Genomic DNA, 19770 nt, shown 5'->3' with positions numbered 1-19770 from the left:
TACAGATATATCTACAAGGGCAAGGGAAACGAGAGAAAAGACAAACAAATGGGACTACAGAAAGCTAAAAATTGTTTGCATAGCAAAGGAAACCATCAACAAAATGAGAAGATAACCCACTGAATGAGAGAACACTGCTCACTATTGATAAGGGATTGATACCCAAAGTTTACAAAGAACTTATAAAACTCAATACCAAAAACCAAACAATCCAATTAAAAAATAAGCAAAGAACTTAAATAGACACTTTTCCAGAGTGGACATACAGTTGGCCAATAGACATATGAAAAGATGCTCAATGTCATTAATCACCAGAGAAATGAAAATTAAAACCACAATGAGATATCACCTCACATCTGTTAGAATGGCTATCATCAATAAATCAACAAACAAGAAGTGCTAGTCTGGATGTGGAGAAAAGGGAACCCTCATGCACTGCTGGTGGCATGCAAATTGGTACAGCTGCTGCGGAAAGCAGTACAGAGTTATCTCAAAAAATAAAAAATGAAACTGCCTTTTGACCCAGCAATCCACATCTGGGAATATACCTACCTAAGAATACTGAAACACTAATTTGATAGAATATATGCATCTCTATGTTCATTGCAGTATTATTTACAATAGCCAAAATCTGGAAACAGCCCAAATGTCCATCAGTAGATGAGTGGATTAAATAGCTGTGGTACATTTACACAATGGACTAATATGTGGCCATAAAAAAGAAGGAATTCTTACCTTTTCTGACAGCATGGATGGACCTGGAAAGCATTATGCTAACTGAAATAAGCCAGTTAGAGAAAGACAGGTGTCATGACTTCACTCAAAAGTGGAATCTAATGAACAAAATTAACTAACGTGCATAATAAAAACACTCATATATAGAGAACAGGCTGACAGCTGCCCGTTTCTGTGTATGCGGGGGGTTTGGGTGAAGGATGTAGAGGAATAGAGCAAAAAACGACCAAAGAAAACCTCATGGACATGAACAACAACAGGGGGGAGAAAGGGTGGAGAAGGTGGAGGAGGAGAGAAAGAGGGTAAATAATGATGAACAAAGATTTGATTTGCGGGGTGGTGAACACACAATATGGTTTACAAAGAGGTATAGAACTGGGCACCTGGAACCTGTAAAATTATGTTAACCAGTGTCACCCCAACAAAATTCAATTAAAAAATTATTAACCATATGTTTTCTCAAGCTATTCAGGCTCAATGGCTAGGATGACATGCTAATTGCTTTTTTGTACAAAGCTTGTTAAATTGTGTAAAACAATCCACCAGCCTGTGATCAACCGTTTCTGATTTAATCTACATCTGTAGCTGCTAGAGACAGGGAAGGAAGGGGAATAAAAGAAAGGGAGAGATTCAGGCAGAAATAATGGTATACTTTACTCTATAAAATAGACTTCTCCATTTTCGGTATAGGCCATCTCCCAGTTTTCAGGTAGAGGACCTAAATTATCCTCTGCAGAAAGAGGTAGGTATTGAGGGAACTTCTGAGAAGGGTCCGTGATGGGAACGGCGATGCGGCTACTATTCACCGGCAGTAGCACTGTTTCTTGGAGAGTGTGCTCTTCTTGATCACCCGAATCGGCTGTTCAACCAATGGTGGGGAAGCAGGAGGGAGACAAAAAGAGAGAGAATTCATCAATCATACCCAAAACTGGGCACTGTCCCAGAAACTGTAGGCATTTAAAAGCCTCATCTTTGACTTCTTTTCTGACAATTGACTATATGCTGTTTTATTCAGATAGAAGTGTTTCTTTTTTAATAGAGAACATCAAAATGATGAACCAAATTTATTTTACCTAACAATTAAGATGAGAAAAACATGCTCAAATAATGCATTGTTCACAGTCTTAGAAATGTCAAAGAGGAAACAAATCATGACTCAAACCCCAAAGTTTCTTAAACTAAGATCATCAAAACCGAGGCTGAGCTATATGCTCAGACTGGAGGTACTGTTTGGTTTCATCACCAAGAGAGGACTTTTCAAGGCAAGAAAGAAGTCAGTGAGAAAACATAGAAATAGTGGCATTAAGTGTCCATTTTGTATAGGTTATTTAAAACATTTTTGGTAGACAGTGGCGAAGATCAATGATGTACAAGTTAAACTGAAAGTTTCAAAGATAGAGACAGCTGTACCCATGAGTCAGATTTGAATCTCTCTTGCAAAAGTGAAAAGGCCCCTATAAAAACCAAGACAGTTAGCCCCAGACAGTATTATGTGGGTGGACCGATTCAATGTGGGTCTTAAAAGAAGGCTTTAAGTGTATGAGTCTCCTGCCTTCTTACTAACTAGAAATATCAAGAGGTGATGTCATAAAAGTATCTGCAAATGGCAGTGCTGACATTCTGATTATATTTTTTTCTAGAGGCTGATGAGCCAAATGTCAGTCTCTATGAGGTTTGAACACATAGAATCAGGGATGGAGTCACTTTCTAACGCCCATAGTGATTGTCCTGCACTACAGACACTTCTGATTTACTGAACACAGACTGAGGAATAATGAAGGCTGTAATTTGAATCTTTCTCTGATCAGTAGCTCCCAATGACACACAAAACAAAAGTAATGCAAAGTTGGATGGAGGATGTCGCGCCTATGACACAACCAATGCCTCCAAAACTTCACCACCATTGAGGAGACAGGCTGTGGGCTTTCCTTCCTCTGTATCTGCTTGCCCTCTGGTCCCGCCATTCAGATCTCGCTTTAACAATCGCCCCCCTCAATTCCAGGTCCAGGTGAGGACGACCTCACTTTCTGTCCCAGCTCATGCGGTCAGCTCAGACATTCTCCTGTTGCTCTTGCCTTTGTGAATGGATCAGTCCCACGATCCAAGGCAGACAGATGAATGTCAGGCATGAAAGTTCCGCTCTTCCCAAGCCAGAGATGGCCTCCTGATGCTGATGTTATCAAGCTGATAGGTTCTCATACTGTAGGCTCTGGTGACCCTCTAGACACAGCGTATCAAGGCCTGTCAGAGTCTTGATCTCGTGCCTGAAATCAAGGCTACCCCTGGCCTCTTCCATAACTCAATCCCCTTAATTTTCTTTCTGCTTAAACTAATTTGAGTTGGTTTTATTATGGACATCAAGAAGTGCAGATGAATGAAACAACTCTAAGTTCGAAGAGAAAAAGGAAATTAGGCCAAGGGAGAAAAAATATTTTGAAATTATTAATCCATAAAGGATAAACTCAAAACTTGGCAATAATTAGCCTGACCTGTGGTGGCACAGTGGATAAAGCGTCGACCTGGAAATGCTGAGGTCACCCGTTCGAAACCCTGGGTTTGCCTGGTCAAGGCACATATGGGAGTTGATGCTTCCAGCTCCTCCCCCCTGTCTCTCTCTCCTCTCTCTCTCTCTCTCTCTGTCTCTCTCCTCTCTAAAATGAATAAATTAAAAAAAAAAAAAACCTTGGCAATAATTAAAAGATTCTAGGTGCCAACACATGCTCATTTCCAGCATATCTTTGGCAGGCTCACTCTTCTCACTGAAACGTACATAAGAATCACCTGGAGAGACTGTTAACATCCAAGACCTCATTATGCTATTGTTACTCTATACTCAAAATTGCTGGTGGATTGTCACTTAAAGTGGTTCAGAGTATAAAATGCTTTGACACATTTAGTTTGATACACATATCATAGACTGGGTTGTGTCATTACTTGAAAGAATTTCTGTGAGTTAGTGTATGACAGGTGATTAGCTGTCATAGATGTAGTTTGGTGAGGGGGCATTCATTCAACATATTCCATACATAGCAAAGGTGCTCCATCACGTGTATGCTACTGAGGCCAGTTCTCTGTGCATCCTATAAGCTTTCTTGGTGTTAAGAAAGGCACCTAAATAAGGCAACCAAGTGCCACATTTTTGTGCAGAAACTAATAATCAGACAGACTTTAGCAAAGATGATCTGGGCCCAGAAGTTCTTGGATGCCATGATTTCAAGTGGAGATTTTATGGGGACAGATTTTCTGGAGCATGGCTTGTAGGAACAGATTTTAGTAGTTAGAAATAGGAAAGGCGGTTGGGGACGTCACAGTGATGGCGCGGTAGGAAGCGATACCGAAAATCCCCCCAGAAACTCAACAAGTTCTTCAACCAGAAACAGAAAAACCTATCCTTGGAGTCTTCAGATGCTTCGCAACACACCCGAAGGTAGGATCGAGCGAAGGATTGGCTAAATATATGGTCAAACCCCGGGGGAAATAAGGAGTAAGAAATGCTCCGCCTTCCTCTCTAATCCAAACAGGATGGCTTTCACTGAGAACTGAGAATATAGAAGCTGAGGCGGGCATAAGGAGTAAATAGGTCCAGACTGCAGTACAGACAGCCAAACCAGGCTGTGGCATGGAGATCCAAGCCGTGGAAAAACCTGGGCAATTCAAGCTAACACGCGCGCCAAACCCAGACAAAGAAAGACAAGTGGGACAGCCATTTTCCACATCTCCTGGCTGGCGCGCGCGGGGTTGGTGGGCAAGAGATTCCCACGAACACTTCGGGGGTGGGCGCAGCCCGTGCTAACCCACAGAGAAGCAGAGTCAGAGACCTCTGTGAGAAAAAAAAAAGCAGCATCTCCTAGGAGCCCCAGCGCCCTGAGGGGACCGGGCACGGGGAGGGAGCTGGAGCCAACTCCAAAGGCGAAACTTTTCTGTGTGGGAGGAGGGATTTCTCCGTCCCGCCTGAGACTCAGAATCGGGTCAGTGCCCACGCACGGAGAGTGTGCAGGAGATTCCTCCGAACTCCTCAGGGGTGGGCGCCCGTGTTTTCCCTCAGAGGAGCAGAATCAGAGGTCTGCGAGCGGGCCAGGAGCGGAAGCCCCAGCGCCTTGGGAAAGCCGCACGGGGACAGAGCAAAAGCCAATTCCAACCCAGTAACTTTTCTGTGTGGGAGGAGGGCTTTCTCGGAGCGAGAGGCGTCCCGCCTGAGACTCAGAATCGGGTCAGTGCCCACGCACGGAGAGTGTGCAGGAGATTCCTCCAAACTCCTCAGGGGTGGGCACCCGTGTTTTCCCTCAGAGGAGCAGAATCAGAGGTCTGCGAGCGGGCCAGGAGCGGAAGCCCCAGCGCCTTGGGAAAGCCGCACGGGGACAGAGCAAAAGCCAATTCCAAACCAGTAACTTTTCTGTGTGGGAGGAGGGCTTTCTCAGAGTGAAAGACGTCCCGTCTGAGACTCAGAATCAGGGTCAGCGCCCACGCACGGAGAGTGTGCAGGAGATTCCTCCGATCTCCTCAGGGGTGGGCGCCCTTGTTTTCCCTCAGAGGAGCAGAGTCAGAGGTCTGTGAGCGGGCCAGGAACGGAATCTCAGGCAGCCCTAGCCCCCTGGGAAAGCCGCACGGGGATAGAGCGAAAGCCAATTCCAAAGCTCGATCTTCTCCCTGTGGGTAGGAATTTCACTCGAAGTATGACCTGTCTGGTCTGACATCCTGGTGGGTGCGCACGGAAAGTGGGCAAGAGATTCCACCGAACGCCTCAGGAGTGGGCACTCGAGTTATCCCACAGAGGGGCAGAACCAGAGGTCTTTGAGTGGGAGGAAGCCACGCCTGATTATGCTAGCAGCTCTGACTGACTGAGCCTTACTCAGAGCCCTGTGCTGAGTGGGAATAGAGTGGGGAGTTGCCCGCTCTTTGAGACTCTTACTACCCAGGCAGAGGCAGCAGCAACCCCATAGCTGGAGTACCAGGCTTCTAATTGTGGAAGGAAAAGTCTAGAAGAGAGGCTCCAGGAACACTCTCACAGTGAGAGATCCTCTCACTGTTGGAGCCTATAAACACTAATAAGCCTCGACTGCCAACGAGACTGAAGCCCAATACATGACATCACCATAGAGAATTACCAACTGCAAACCTCTTCCAGAGCGTGCCACAGGGGCAGAACCCGGGGTACAAAGTCACCGACCAGAAAGACAGAAAAGAAAAAGCAAGACGACAACCTCTCAAAATCAAGAATAATCTGCAGACTTTATAACCTATCCCATTTTATTATATTTGTTCGTCTGTGTCTCTTTTCTTTATACTTGATTTCTTTTTTTTTTTATTCCAATTTGGTCATTTAATTCTCTTTCAGTCTTACTCTCGCCTCTCTTTGAACTACACTACCCATAAGTGTTACATCTCCCATTATCTTTTCTTTCATTCTCCTTCCTCTCTATGAGGGTTGCAATCCAAAACCCCTAACTCTCTCTCCTTCTCTCTCCTCCTTTTTTTTTCTTCTTTAAGTGGTTCCATCTTTTCTCTCTCTCTCTCTCTCTTTTCTCCCTCTATATTAGCCTCTTCCTCTCTCCTTTACATCTTCTCTCATTCAAACCTCAATAACGAACAAATTATCTTATCTGGGACTCAAACTTAAGTTTGTGACTTTTTGGATGGTTTTTACTTCACCTTTTTACCACATTAGAAGTGCTACCATCCCTGGCTCTCCATTTTATCTAGTTCTTGTTCCACTAAATACAATAGTAATTTTTTAATTTTCCACCCCTTTTTCCTGTTTCCCTCTTATTCCTCTCATCATAACTCTGAGTCAGCCAACACCTAAAAGCAAAGCATTTTATTCTTGACCCAAATTTTTTCCCAATTTGCTTTTTGTGGGTCTATACTGCTCCCCCCCTTTTTATATATAAATATTTTTTTTATTTTATTTTATTTTTTTTCTTTTTTGTCTTTTTCCTTTACCCCTATATTACTTCTCCCCAATTCAGGCCCTCTGCCACAGGTATTGTTTGTTCTATCTAGTACAATATAATTCACAGTTCATCACAAGATTTTCTCAAAAAAGAGGGGAGAGGAGAGGAGAGGAAAAAAAAGGAGGGGAAGGAATTATTCCTTTTTTTTTTTTTTTTTTTTTCCCCTCAAATTTTTATCTTATTTTATTTTTCTTTATTTAAAGATTAATTAAAAAAAAACACGCAATTTATTATTTTTCCTTTTATTTTTATTTTTTTATCCTTTTATTCCTTTTAAAATCTCATTAATACTATCAAGAAAACCACCCTCAGATGCCATTAAAGAAGAGAAAATCGATTATCATGGATACAAAAGAAAGAGAGGTAACACAGAGAGATGAAGAAAAATCTATAGAGAAAAAATTTAAGATATTGGAAACCTTGGAGTTAAACGACAGAGAATTTAAAATAGAAATCCTAAAAATACTCAGAGATATACAAGAAAACACAGAAAGGCAATTTAGGGAGCTCAGAAAACAACTCGATGAACACAAAGAGTATATCTCCAAGGAAATTGAAACTATAAAAACAAATCAATCAGAGATGAAAAACTCAATTCATGAGCTGAAAAATGAGGTAACAAGCTTAGCTAATAGAACAGGCCAGATAGAAGAGAGGATTAGCGAAATAGAAGACAAGCAACTTGAGGCTCAACAAAGAGAAGAAGAAAGAGATTTAAAAATTAAAAAAAATGAGATAGCCCTACAGGAATTATCTGACTCCATCAAAAAGAATAACATAAGAATAATAGGTATATCAGAGGGAGAAGAGAGAGAAAATGGAATGGAGAACATACTCAAACAAATAATAGATGAGAACTTCCCAAGCCTGTGGAAAGAACTAAAACCTCAAATTCTAGAAGCAAACAGAACTCCAAGTTTTCTTAACCCCAACAAACCTACTTCAAGGCACATCATAATAAAATTGGCACAAACCAACTGCAAAGAAAAAATTCTCAAGGCAGCCAGGGAAAAGAAGAATACAACATATAAAGGAAGGCCCATTAGATTATCATCAGATTTCTCAACAGAAACTCTACAAGCTAGAAGAGAGTGGACCCCAATATTTAAAGTCTTGAAAGAGAGGAACTTTCAGCCACGAATACTATACCCATCAAAGTTATCCTTCAAATATGAAGGAGAAATAAAAACATTCACAGATATAGAAAAGATGAGAGAATTTATCACCAGAAAACCCCCACTCCAGGAAATACTAAAGGGGGTTCTCCAATCAGATACAAAGAATAAAAAAACAACAACAACAAAGCCACAAGTAAAAGCTCCAAGAAGAACATAACAAAACCAACTTTAAACTGTGACAACAATAAGAAAGGGGGGAGAGGATGAAGATTAACAGTAGCAAAGGGCGATGGAGCGCAAAAGTACTCACAAAATAGTGCACTACAATGAACAGGGTAGGAACCCTTTTCAGTACTTAAGGGTAACCATCATTGAAAAAACCACCACAGAAGCACATGATTTAAAAAAGATAGCAACAGAGGAAAGATGTATGGAACACAACCAAATAAAAACAAAAGATAAAAAAATGAAAGAGAAGAATCAAACAAGGCACAAAACTAACAGAAAGCAATCTATAAAATGGCAATGAGGAACTCACAAGTGTCAATAATTACACTAAATGTAAACGGATTAAACTCACCAATAAAAAGGCACAGAGTAGCCGAATGGATCAAAAAAGAAAATCCAACTGTATGCTGCCTACAAGAAACTCATCTAAGTAACAAGGATAAAAACAAATTCAAAGTGAAAGGCTGGAAAACAATACTCCAAGCAAATAACATCCACAAAAAAGCAGGCGTAGCAATACTCATATCTGATAAAGCTGACTACAAGACAGCAAAAGTACTCAGAGACAAAAATGGCCATTTCATAATGGCTAAGGGGACACTGAATCAAGAAGACATAACAATTCTTAATATATATGCACCAAACCAAGGAGCACCAAAATATATAAGACAGCTACTTATTGACCTTAAAACAAAAACTGACAAAAATACAATCATACTTGGAGACCTCAATACACCGCTGACGGCTCTAGATCGGTCATCCAAACAGAGAATCAACAAAGACATAGTGGCCTTAAACAAAACATTAGAGCACCTGGATATGATAGACATCTACAGGACATTTCATCCCAAAGTGACTGAGTATACATTTTTCTCCAGTGTACATGGATCATTCTCAAGAATTGACCATATGTTGGGCCACAAAAACAACATCAGCAAATTCAGAAAAATTGAAGTTGTACCAAGCATATTTTCTGATCATAAAGCCTTGAAACTAGAATTCAACAGCAAAAAAGAGGGAAAAAATCCCACAAAAATGTGGAAACTAAACAACATACTTTTAAAGAATGAATGGGTCAAAGAAGAAATAAGTGCAGAGATCAAAACATATATACAGACAAATGAAAATGATAATACGACATATCAGAATCTATGGGACGCAGCAAAAGCTGTGATAAGAGGGAAGTTCATATCACTTCAGGCATATATGAACAAACAAGAGAGAGCCGAAGCAAACCACTTAACTTCACACCTTAAGGAACTAGAAAATGAAGAACAAAGACAACCCAAAACCAGCCGAAGAAAAGAGATAATAAAAATCAGAGCAGAAATAAATGAAATAGAGAACAGGAAAACTATTGAAAAAATTAATAGAACAAGGAGCTGGTTCTTTGAAAAAATCAACAAAATTGACAAACCCTTGGCAAGACTTACCAAGGAAAAAAGAGAAAGAACTCATATAAACAAAATCCAAAATGAAAGAGGAGAAATCACCACAGACATCGTAGATATACAAAGAATTATTGTAGAATACTATGAAAAACTTTATGCCACTAAATTCAACAACCTAGAAGAAATGGATAAATTCCTAGAACAATACAACCTTCCTAGACTGAGTCATGAAGAAGCAGAAAGCCTAAACAGACCTATTAGTAGAGAAGAAATAGAAAAAACCATTAAAAACCTCCCCAAAAATAAAAGTCCAGGCCCAGACGGCTATACCAGCGAATTTTATCAAACCTTCAAAGAAGACTTGGTTCCTATTCTACAGAAAGTCTTCCAAAAAATTGAAGAAGAAGCAATACTTCCAAACACATTTTATGAGGCAAACATAACCCTTATACCAAAACCAGGCAAGGATGGCACAAAAAAAGAAAACTACAGACCAATATCTCTAATGAATACAGATGCTAAAATACTAAACAAAATACTAGCAAATCGAATACAACAACATATTAAAAAAATAATACATCATGATCAAGTGGGATTCATCCCAGAATCTCAAGGATGGTTCAACATACGTAAAACGGTCAACATAATACACCATATCAACAAAACAAAGAACAAGAATCACATGATATTATCAATAGATGCAGAAAAGGCTTTTGATAAAATACAACACAATTTTATGTTTAAGACTCTCAACAAAATGGGTATAGAAGGAAAATATCTCAACATGATAAAGGCCATATATGATAAACCATCAGCTAACATCATACTAAATGGCACAAAACTGAAGGCTTTCCCCCTTAAATCAGGAACAAGACAGGGTTGTCCACTCTCTCCACTCTTATTTAATGTGGTACTAGAGGTTCTTGCCACAGCAATCAGACAAGACAAAGAAATAAAAGGCATCCATATCGGAAAAGAAGAAGTAAAGTTATCACTTTTTGCAGATGATATGATCCTATACATCGAAAACCCCAAAGAATCCACAAAAATACTTCTAGAAAAAATAAGCCAATACAGTAAGGTCGCAGGATACAAAATCAACATACAGAAGTCAACAGCCTTTCTATATGCCAACAATGAAACATTTGAGAATGAACTGAAAAGAATAATCCCCTTCACGATTGCAACAAAAAAAATAAAATACCTAGGAATAAACATAACAAAGAATGTAAAAGACTTATACAATGAAAACTATAAACCATTGTTAAGGGAAATCGAAAAAGACATTATGAGATGGAAGAATATTCCTTGTTCTTGGTTAGGTAGAATAAATATAATTAAGATGGCCATATTACCCAAAGCGATATACAAATTTAATGCAATTCCCATCAAAATTCCAATGACATTTTTTAAAGAAATGGAGCAAAAAATCATCAGATTTATATGGAACTATAAAAAGCCCCGAATAGCCAAAGCAATCCTAAAGAAAAAGAACGAAGCTGGGGGCATTACAATACCTGACTTCAAACTCTATTATAGGGCCACGACAATCAAAACAGCATGGTATTGGCATAAAAATAGACACTCGGACCAATGGAACAGAATAGAAAGCCCAGAAATAAAATCACATATATATAGTCAAATAATTTTTGACAAAGGGGCCAACAACACACAATGGAGAAAAGAAAGCCTCTTCAACAAATGGTGCTGGGAAAACTGGAAAGCCACATGCAAAAGAATGAAGCTGGACTACAGTTTGTCCCCCTGTACTAAAATTAACTCAAAATGGATCAAAGATCTAAACATAAGACCTGAAACAATAAAGTACATAGAAGAAGACATAGGTACCAAACTCATGGACCTGGGCTTTAAAGAGCATTTTATGAATTTGTCTCCACAGGCAAGAGAAGTGAAAGCAAAAATTAATGAATGGGACTACATCAGACTAAGAAGTTTTTGTTCAGCAAGAGAAATTGATAACAAGATAAACAGACAGCCAACTAATTGGGAAATGATATTTTTAAACACCTGCTCAGATAAGGGCCTAATATCCAAAATATACAAAGAACTCATAAAACTCAACGACAAACAAACAAATAATCCAATAAAAAAATGGGAAGAGGATATGAACAGACACTTCTCCCAGGAAGAAATACAGATGGCCAACAGATATATGAAAAGATGCTTATCTTCTTTAGTTATTAGAGAAATGCAAATCAAAACTGCAATGAGATACCACCTCACACCTGTTAGATTAGCTATTATTAACAAGACAGGTAATAGCAAATGTTGGAGAGGTTGTGGAGAAAAAGGAACCCTCATCCACTGTTGGTGGGAATGTAAAGTAGTACAACCATTATGGAAGAAAGTATGGTGGTTCCTCAAAAAACTGAAAATAGAACTACCTTATGACCCAGCAATCCCTCTACTGGGTATATACCCCAAAAACTCAGAAACATTGACTTGTAAAGTCACATGCAGCCCCATGTTCATTGCAGCATTGTTCACAGTGGCCAGGACATGGAAACAACCAAAAAGCCCATCAATAGATGACTGGATAAAGAAGATGTGGCACATATACACCATGGAATACTACTCAGCCATAAGAAATGATGACATCGGATCATTTATAGCAAAATGGTGGGACCTTGACAACATTATACGGAGTGAAATAAGTAAATCAGAAAAAACCAGGAACTGCATTTTTCCATACATAGATGGGACATAAAAGTGAAACCAAGAGACATTGATAAGAGTGTGGTGGTTACGGGGGGGGGAGGGAGGAGAGGGAGAGGGAAGGGGGAGGGGGAGGGGCACAGAGAGAACTAGATAGAGGGTGACAGGTCAATCTGACTTTGGGTGATGGGTATGCAACATAATTGAACTTTAAGATAACCTGGACATGTTGTCTTTGAATATATGTATCTTGATTTACTGATGTCACCCCATTAAAAATAAATAAAATAAAATATAAAAAAAAAAAAAAAAAAAAGATATAGAAGTTGGTTTTGTATCTCACTTGCATCATCGAACAACTTTCTTTGACCTGTCATTTGCTTTTCTGATGTTCTAGTTTAATTAAAAAAATAATAAAAAAAAAAAAAAAAAAAGAAAGAAAGAAATAGGAAAGGCTCTGAGACTTAGAGTCAACTACCCCTACTTGCTGTCTACCAAAAGATTTACTAAATAAATGAACGACTAATAAAGGCACATGCTTCTTGGGGACCAGCCAGCCAGCTTGGCAGAACAGATTCACTGCACGTTACTCCAAGAGTCTTTTGTTTCTGTGCCCACATCTGTGTTCTGGATTATATCATGATTTACTATTCTTACTTGTTGAAAATTTAAAACATTAAAATATTAGCTATTTTTAGAAGAAATATTGACTTTTGTAACAATCTACTGTCATATGACTGAGAGCTACTAACTATATATGGATAAAATGCATTATTTCTAAGAGGATGAAATCACCTGATTTCAGTCAAGGCATATATGTAAAAGATGGCAAATTTCTCCTAGCTTCTGCAACTACTGATTAGCCACTGACCTAACTATTCCAACTGAGAAAATGGAAATTTTCATGGAATCAAATTCTTAGCACTAGAAGGGGGGACACAGACATGATTTAATTCTAGCTAGTCATTTTACAGATAAGAGAAGTACATATTATGTTTATAACAAGACAACTACCAAGAGCCAAGCGAGGATACCAAGCCAGGTCTCCTCCCATTTCCCAGTGCTTCTTGCAGAAGGCTTGGGCTACTATAATGACAATAAAGTCATCAAAAATTTGTTTTTAATTGCTGTGTTGAAGAATTTTAGGTTTTTGAGCTTAGAGAATGAGAAACCTCCAGGAGTGTATGTTATAGTAGAAATCATTCGAATAACACCAACCTCTCCCTAAACAGTCTGTAAGACTTGGTAGCATGTGCAGAACAATCAAGAGTTTAAGTAATGCCTCCTTTATTGGGGTCAAGTCTAACCACCCAATGACCAAAGGTGGTGAAGTCAGAAGAGGTCCCTATGAGAAATGAAGATTTTATATGCTGCAAATGGACAACTCCTTGAGATCTCTAACCCTTAAATATTAAAGGAAATATTTCAGTATAGGAAAAATAGAAGAAACAAGATATTCTTCAAAGGCACAACACTATAAACTGTAGTAACTCACATATTATGGAGTTGTTACATTGAGTTACTATATAAGATCAAAACCCCATACAGTGAAAAGTATTTCTCAACAGTTCTAGGTCACTGCACCAACCCAGGGAACATCCGTCACAGCTCTGTGCAAGGTGCCTCCTGGAAATGTGTAAGACCCAACTTGTAATGCCCTGACCAGAGGCATTCTCCTTGTAGATCCCTTTGTAAAATACTGTACAGCATACCTAAGTGTGGGGTAGAGAGTCCTGAGTAAATATAAATAAAAAATGCAATGAGTAATATATGCCATATAATATGCACATGCAATATATAATCAGAGTATTTATTATTTTCCATCTTATAGGGCATATAGTAAAATCTGCCTATGTTTATAGAACACATGATATGTTTCCACTGTATCTCCACTTACAAAGGTATGATGTAAAAGGATGATGCTAGCCTTCCTTGTGGCATCAGTTGTTATTAAACTGTTAAACAAATTCTCATATTTTTCTTTATAAGCAATCAGCCATAATTATGGAGCAGTGTAAAGGCCACGAAATAAATGAAAAAAATACAAATATCCATAGATAGATAGTTACATAGATAGTAGATATAGACATATCATTTTGAAGTGACAGAAATAGCACTGATTATTCTCAACTCCCTTCTACAGACATTTCCCTCCAGCCCCTCTAAGATATTTGGGTGAAGTTAAAATAGTCTTGTGAAGAAGCATGACAAATAGACAGGGAAAAGAGGACCTCCTCCTAGCATTGTGTGATCAGAGTTTGAATTTTGGTGACTCTTCTGAATTAATCTTGAGAATGGAAATGTTCTCATTGCAAAAGCCTCCCACCACCCCCTTCACCAAGCCCATTGACAGGGAACATCACCTGGTATTTACCTGTAAAGCTACTGTTCATTTCAGGAACGTCATCCTCCTCCTCATTCTCTGCGTGGACTATGCCAGCATTTTGCATATCATTGTAGGATTTGGTTCGCTTTGGGGTCGACTGCTTGGAGCCAGACTGAAGGCTTTGCAAGGCATCCGTTGTGATCACTTTCCCACTGACTGGCTGGCTAGGAGGTTTGGGTGTCCCATAATAGTTTCCTAGGTGATGGAGAGACATATTTGCATGTTTCAGAAAGAATACTTTGTTGTTTTTTTTCAAGACTTCAAATTAAATCTCTCAGCACATTTTAAAATATGTATTTATTTATTATTTTATTTATTTTTAATATTGATTTTATTGATTTTAAGAGAGGAAGGGAGAGAGCAGGAGAGAGACAGGAACATCTGTTCCTGTATGTGCCCTGACCAGGGACCTAACTGGCAACCTCATCGCTTTGGGACAATGTCCTAACCAACTGAGCTATCTAGCCAGGGCTAAAATGCATATTTAAACTGAAAAAGAAAAATATAAGAAACTGTATTTCATGTCTGAAACGGGTTAGAAGAAACGCCCTTCCTACCCAGATAGACATGATGAGTTCAGAAGCTAGAGAGAAATCTGCATTGTTTTAGTGCAAAGAACTTGCTAGGGTTCCAAACAAAGGAGACTGTGCTGAATGCAGCACTTCTCCCACAGGACATTTGAATTTCAGTCGGTCCTTTTCTTACATACATGCACTAGCAGAATGCTGAATCCCACGTGGAGAAATGAAAAATTCATTATCACCTGCACTCTTACAGGCCTACCCAGTGGAGTTAGTTCCCTTAGTGAGGGGACTCCTCTGGAGGTACAAAGGACAGTGAACACCACGTGGCGCCTCTTGAACTGAATGGCAGCTTGACTCTCAGGGTCATTCTGGATGGGAACAACCTTGCCGAGTTTCAGCAGAAAACTATCTGACAGTTGCACCCCTTACGGGTCACTCTTTTAGCAATTACCCGTGTTTCTGCAGCCACTTTCCTCAGTTTGGCTCAGGTCCGACCAGAATGCGCATCTGGGTGGTATCCGGATGGATTTTTGCATGTTAACAAGTGTGTCTATTTTTAATATGCTCTAGAAAAAGATCTAACTAGTAAATTATGGTAGTAATATAAGGTTAATTCTAAAAATTAATAAAATATGTTTTAAATTGACTTTTTTTAACTTAAAATTTAAAAGGCAAATTTATAGGATAATATAGTGTATGTTTCTAATCTTTAAAATGAGGCTCATTACCCCTTGTTGGGAGGATTAATGAGACAGTGTGTTTGAAGTGCTTGTTACCTGTAACTGAGTATTTATTACTCCTTGATATAAAGGAATAAGCAAGTGCCAATCACCAAATAACCTTGTGCAAGTTTTCTAAACTCATTCTAACATATTCTCTGTGCAATGGGAAACTTCCCTCTGAAGTAGCACCAGCCCTAGCGACCTCACAGGATTCTCATGAAGATCAAATAATATGACCTGTAAACTATGAGGTGCAGCAAACAGAAGATGGTGCCCTGTAAACTATGAGGTGCAGCAAACAGAAGATGGTGCCCTGTAAACTATGAGGTGCAGCAAACAGAAGATGGTGCCCTGTAAACTATGAGGTGCAGCAAACAGAAGATGGTGCCCTGTAAACTATGAGGTGCAGCAAACAGAAGATGGTGCCCTGTAAACTATGAGGTGCAGCAAACAGAAGGTGGTGCCCTGTAAACTATGAGGGGCAGCAAACAGAAGATGGGGTACCATTCACACAGCTCTGGCACTTCCCATCTTCTGGACTGCCATAATCTTTAGAAAAGCTTCGACCTAGTGATTTTCTAATTGCAGAGGGTTCAATCCTCCTTTGCAGATTTTTTTCACATATTTTTAAAACAATTTTAATTTGTGACCAACATTTAAACACTGTTTCAGATGATGCAATCCCCCCATTTGCCACAGTTACCAGGGGTCTCCACTGCCTCAGCCTACTCTATTCACTCTCCCACTTCACCTGCCTATCCCCCCATTTCAGTTCTCATCTCCTCCCTTCCAGGAACCTCTCCACCTGATCAACAGTTTGCACTCTGGTCATAAACAATCAGGCCAAGCCTAGCCACAACAGAAACACAAACCTTACACATGGTGTGCACAACAGGCTCCCTTGAGAATATATGAATCGCTTAACAGTATTAAATAAAAATCATGTGAAGAATTATAAATGACTTAAAAATCTAATTTGGGTCATCAGTTGGCTGGCTGCACAGTTCCCAGGAGACAGGAGCCTGGCTCCCCCATTCTCCACACTAGCTGACACCCCTTCCCAAGGTGGCCAGGCACCCTCCCCGTGGGAGCGTGCCTGTCTCTTTGCTATTTCTGAACTCGCTCTGCATTGAAACTCGACAGGGCTGGCGGCTGGAGGGTGGGGAGGGCAGAGGACGCTTCAAAGCCTCTTACACTGCTGGCCTTAATTAACGGGCACAGTGTTTGGCCACCAGCAAGCCAAAGAAAACACTTTTCTGACATGCATTTAAAAACTAATGGGGACTGCAAATCAATTTTTAGAGCTTGATAAAATATTTAAGGAGAACCGTACCCTGAGTTATAAGCAAGAATGAATAAAATCTATACTGCCTCTCACTTTGTAAAAGTTTAGTATTCACTCATTTACTTTCTTAAAGGGAAGCTTTTTACACCAGGCACTATGAATAAAAATGTAAAAATGGGACCAAAACTGTCTTCACAATTGCTCTTTATGGTATATACATCAATTTTCTTAAACAGTGGGCAAGCAGTACAGTTACACAGTATCTACAGGCTCTACTTCAGTGGGGCAGGGTGGGGCCTGAGGTTCTGAATTCCTAGCAAGGATCGCCCTGTGCACAGCGACGTCAACAGGACAGAGACAATGACTCCTCTTTCGTGGATGAAGAGACCCAAACCAGTAGAGCCTTTCTTAGAGTCCACCCCGCTGGTCCCAGGCAAACAGTACTCAGGCTCTTTGTCCCCCAGTGCCATGTTTCTTTTATAATTTTGTAAGTGGTAGGGGAGTGGAGAGACTTGTCTGTCTTCTTCCAATAGGATAAGTTTTTTTGGTTTTTTTTTTTAAATATATTTTATTTATTCATTTGAGAGGAGAGAGAGAGAGAGAGAGAGAGAGAGAGAGAGAGAGAGAGAGAGAGAGAGAACAGAGATGCAAGGGGGAGAAGCAGGAAGCATCAACTCCTATATGTGCCTTGACCGGGTAAACCCAAGGTTTTGAACCAGCGACCTCAGCTTTCTAGGTCAATGCTTTATCCACTGCGCTACCACAGGTCAGGCTGGGATAAGCTTTTGAAAATAAGTAAAACAGGATGGTAGTGATCACTAGTAGCTGGGAATTTAGAGCACATTTTCAATGAGACAGTGTCAGCTCCAAGGGGGCAAAATACAGTGGTTTTTTTTTTAAGGGGGGGGGGGTGTAACAAAAGTATGCTTTTTTTTTTTTTTAATTTTTCTGAAGCTGGAAACAGGGAGGTAGACAGACTCCCGCATGCGCCCAACTGGGATCCACCCGGCACGCCCACCAGGGGGCGATGCTCTGCCCATCCGGGGCATCGCTCTGTCACAACCAGAGCCACTCTAGTGCCTGGGGCAGAGGCCAAGGAGCCATCCCCAGCGCCCGGGCCATCTTTTTGCTCCAATGGAATCTCGGCTGCGGGAGGGGAAGAGAGAGACAGAGAGGAAGGAAGGGGGGGTGGAGAAGCAGATGGGCGCTTCTCCTGTATGCCCTGGCCGGGAATCGAACCCAGGACTCCTGCACGCCAGGCCGACGCTCTACCACTGAGCCAACCGGCCAGGGCCAAAAGTATGCTTTTGATGTGTAAAGCATGGGTACATGGATATCCAGCAGATTTGCTTTTGGCTTGGCCCAAGGCATGCATGACCACCTTGTGGGCTCTGCAGGCTCCTGTCATGGCTGCTAGCGGGTCACTCTCTCCGCTGCTCTTTCTGCTCTAAGCCCACGGCTTTCCTTCAGCCCCCACCTGCAGGCTGTCCCACCTCATCTCACAGCTCCTGCACCTGCTCCTCTCTCGAGTGGTTACCACTCTGCCCTCTGCTTCCTGTCCCATCATCACCACTCATCCTCAGCGACAGTATCTGACCTGACACACTGGGTCAAACTATCCTTAAAGGTTCTTATGTGTTCTCAGGGAAACATGTCTCCTTCTCAAAGTCCTTTTATTTATCCAACCATTTAATTAATTAGTCAATACCCGTCCTGATGTCTGAAGTGCTTGCAGGGAGGGATCACGTCTGTATCTGTGCACCGCGCTTCCCCACACCTACCACGATATAGGCACACCCTGTCACTCAGGAGTCCGTGCAGCAGAGTAGCTGAGCATGTGGAGACAGCACCCATGAGTTACAGCTATGATCGCTATGCTGTGGATCTGGTTTTAATAGCATGGCTCGAGGAGGTTTTTTTCCAGTCCATCAATTATACGCAAATCACCTCGGAGCTGCATCACCTCACTCCTCCACTGGCCCGCCGACACGGATGGCATCATTCATAAAACCCACATCACTGTCTTTTCACTCTTTCTTTTCCTGCTGCTCTGCCTTAGAGAACTATGATTTGTATGTGCAGAAGGACAGTAAGCCAGCATCTTATAATTAGATGTTTGTTCTTGCCAGAGTCATTCAGCTTCAAATTTAAGACCTAAGAGGGCGACATAAGTTACCCTGAGCGGGTAAGGGATCTCCCTCTTCCCGGCCTCAGCTCCCATGGTATAAACTAAAGATTGGAATAGTGCCTATCTAATAGGGTTTTTGTGAAGACTAAATTAAATAATGCACATATAAAGTACTTAGCAATGTGCTTGGCACATGATTAACACGTAATAAACTCTAGCAGTCTTAAATTGTGCCGGACACTGTAAACAGATAAGAGCTTCACACTGGAGAATAGGGTACTGTTATCAAAATATATACTCAAAAAACATTAAATGAAGTTACATTAATAGTGCACCTACCAAATGTCACTAGCCATAGTCACTTACTTCCTCTAATCTTTATTAACAATCCTAAAGTTAAAAAGTCAAAGTCATTAATATTCCTATTCTCATATAAAGAAACTGAAATATACACAGTGCATATGTGATGACTGGTATTTACACACTGATTTGTCCATCTCCAACATTTATGCCCTCAACTCCAGAGATCTCCAGGGCTCTCTCAGAGGGGAAATAAGAGAAACTTCCCTGGCTCAGGCCGCCTCATCTTCATATGCAAAGGATCAGCCAGTAGCAACACAGATTCC

The 19770-nt window shown here is 40.5% G+C and overlaps 1 protein-coding gene across 12 annotated transcripts in view; it reads right to left on the bottom strand.

Moving 5' to 3' along the window:
* MAGI1 (membrane associated guanylate kinase, WW and PDZ domain containing 1) overlaps positions 1-19770 on the bottom strand; it is a 778572-nt gene that overhangs the window by 136472 nt on the left and 622330 nt on the right. For all 12 annotated transcript variants that reach the window (XM_066351952.1, XM_066351954.1, XM_066351956.1 and 9 more), the window contains exons 4-5: positions 14474-14680; positions 1393-1594 (exon numbers count right to left, since the gene is read on the bottom strand). In XM_066351952.1, coding sequence (XP_066208049.1) covers positions 1393-1594; positions 14474-14680 — 409 coding nt within the window. The remainder of the gene's footprint in view (positions 1-1392; positions 1595-14473; positions 14681-19770) is intronic.

Source organism: Saccopteryx leptura, chromosome 10, assembly GCF_036850995.1.
Source record: "Saccopteryx leptura isolate mSacLep1 chromosome 10, mSacLep1_pri_phased_curated, whole genome shotgun sequence".
Taxonomy (NCBI): Eukaryota; Metazoa; Chordata; class Mammalia; order Chiroptera; family Emballonuridae; genus Saccopteryx; species Saccopteryx leptura.
This window is presented reverse-complemented; position numbering and strand designations above follow the sequence as displayed.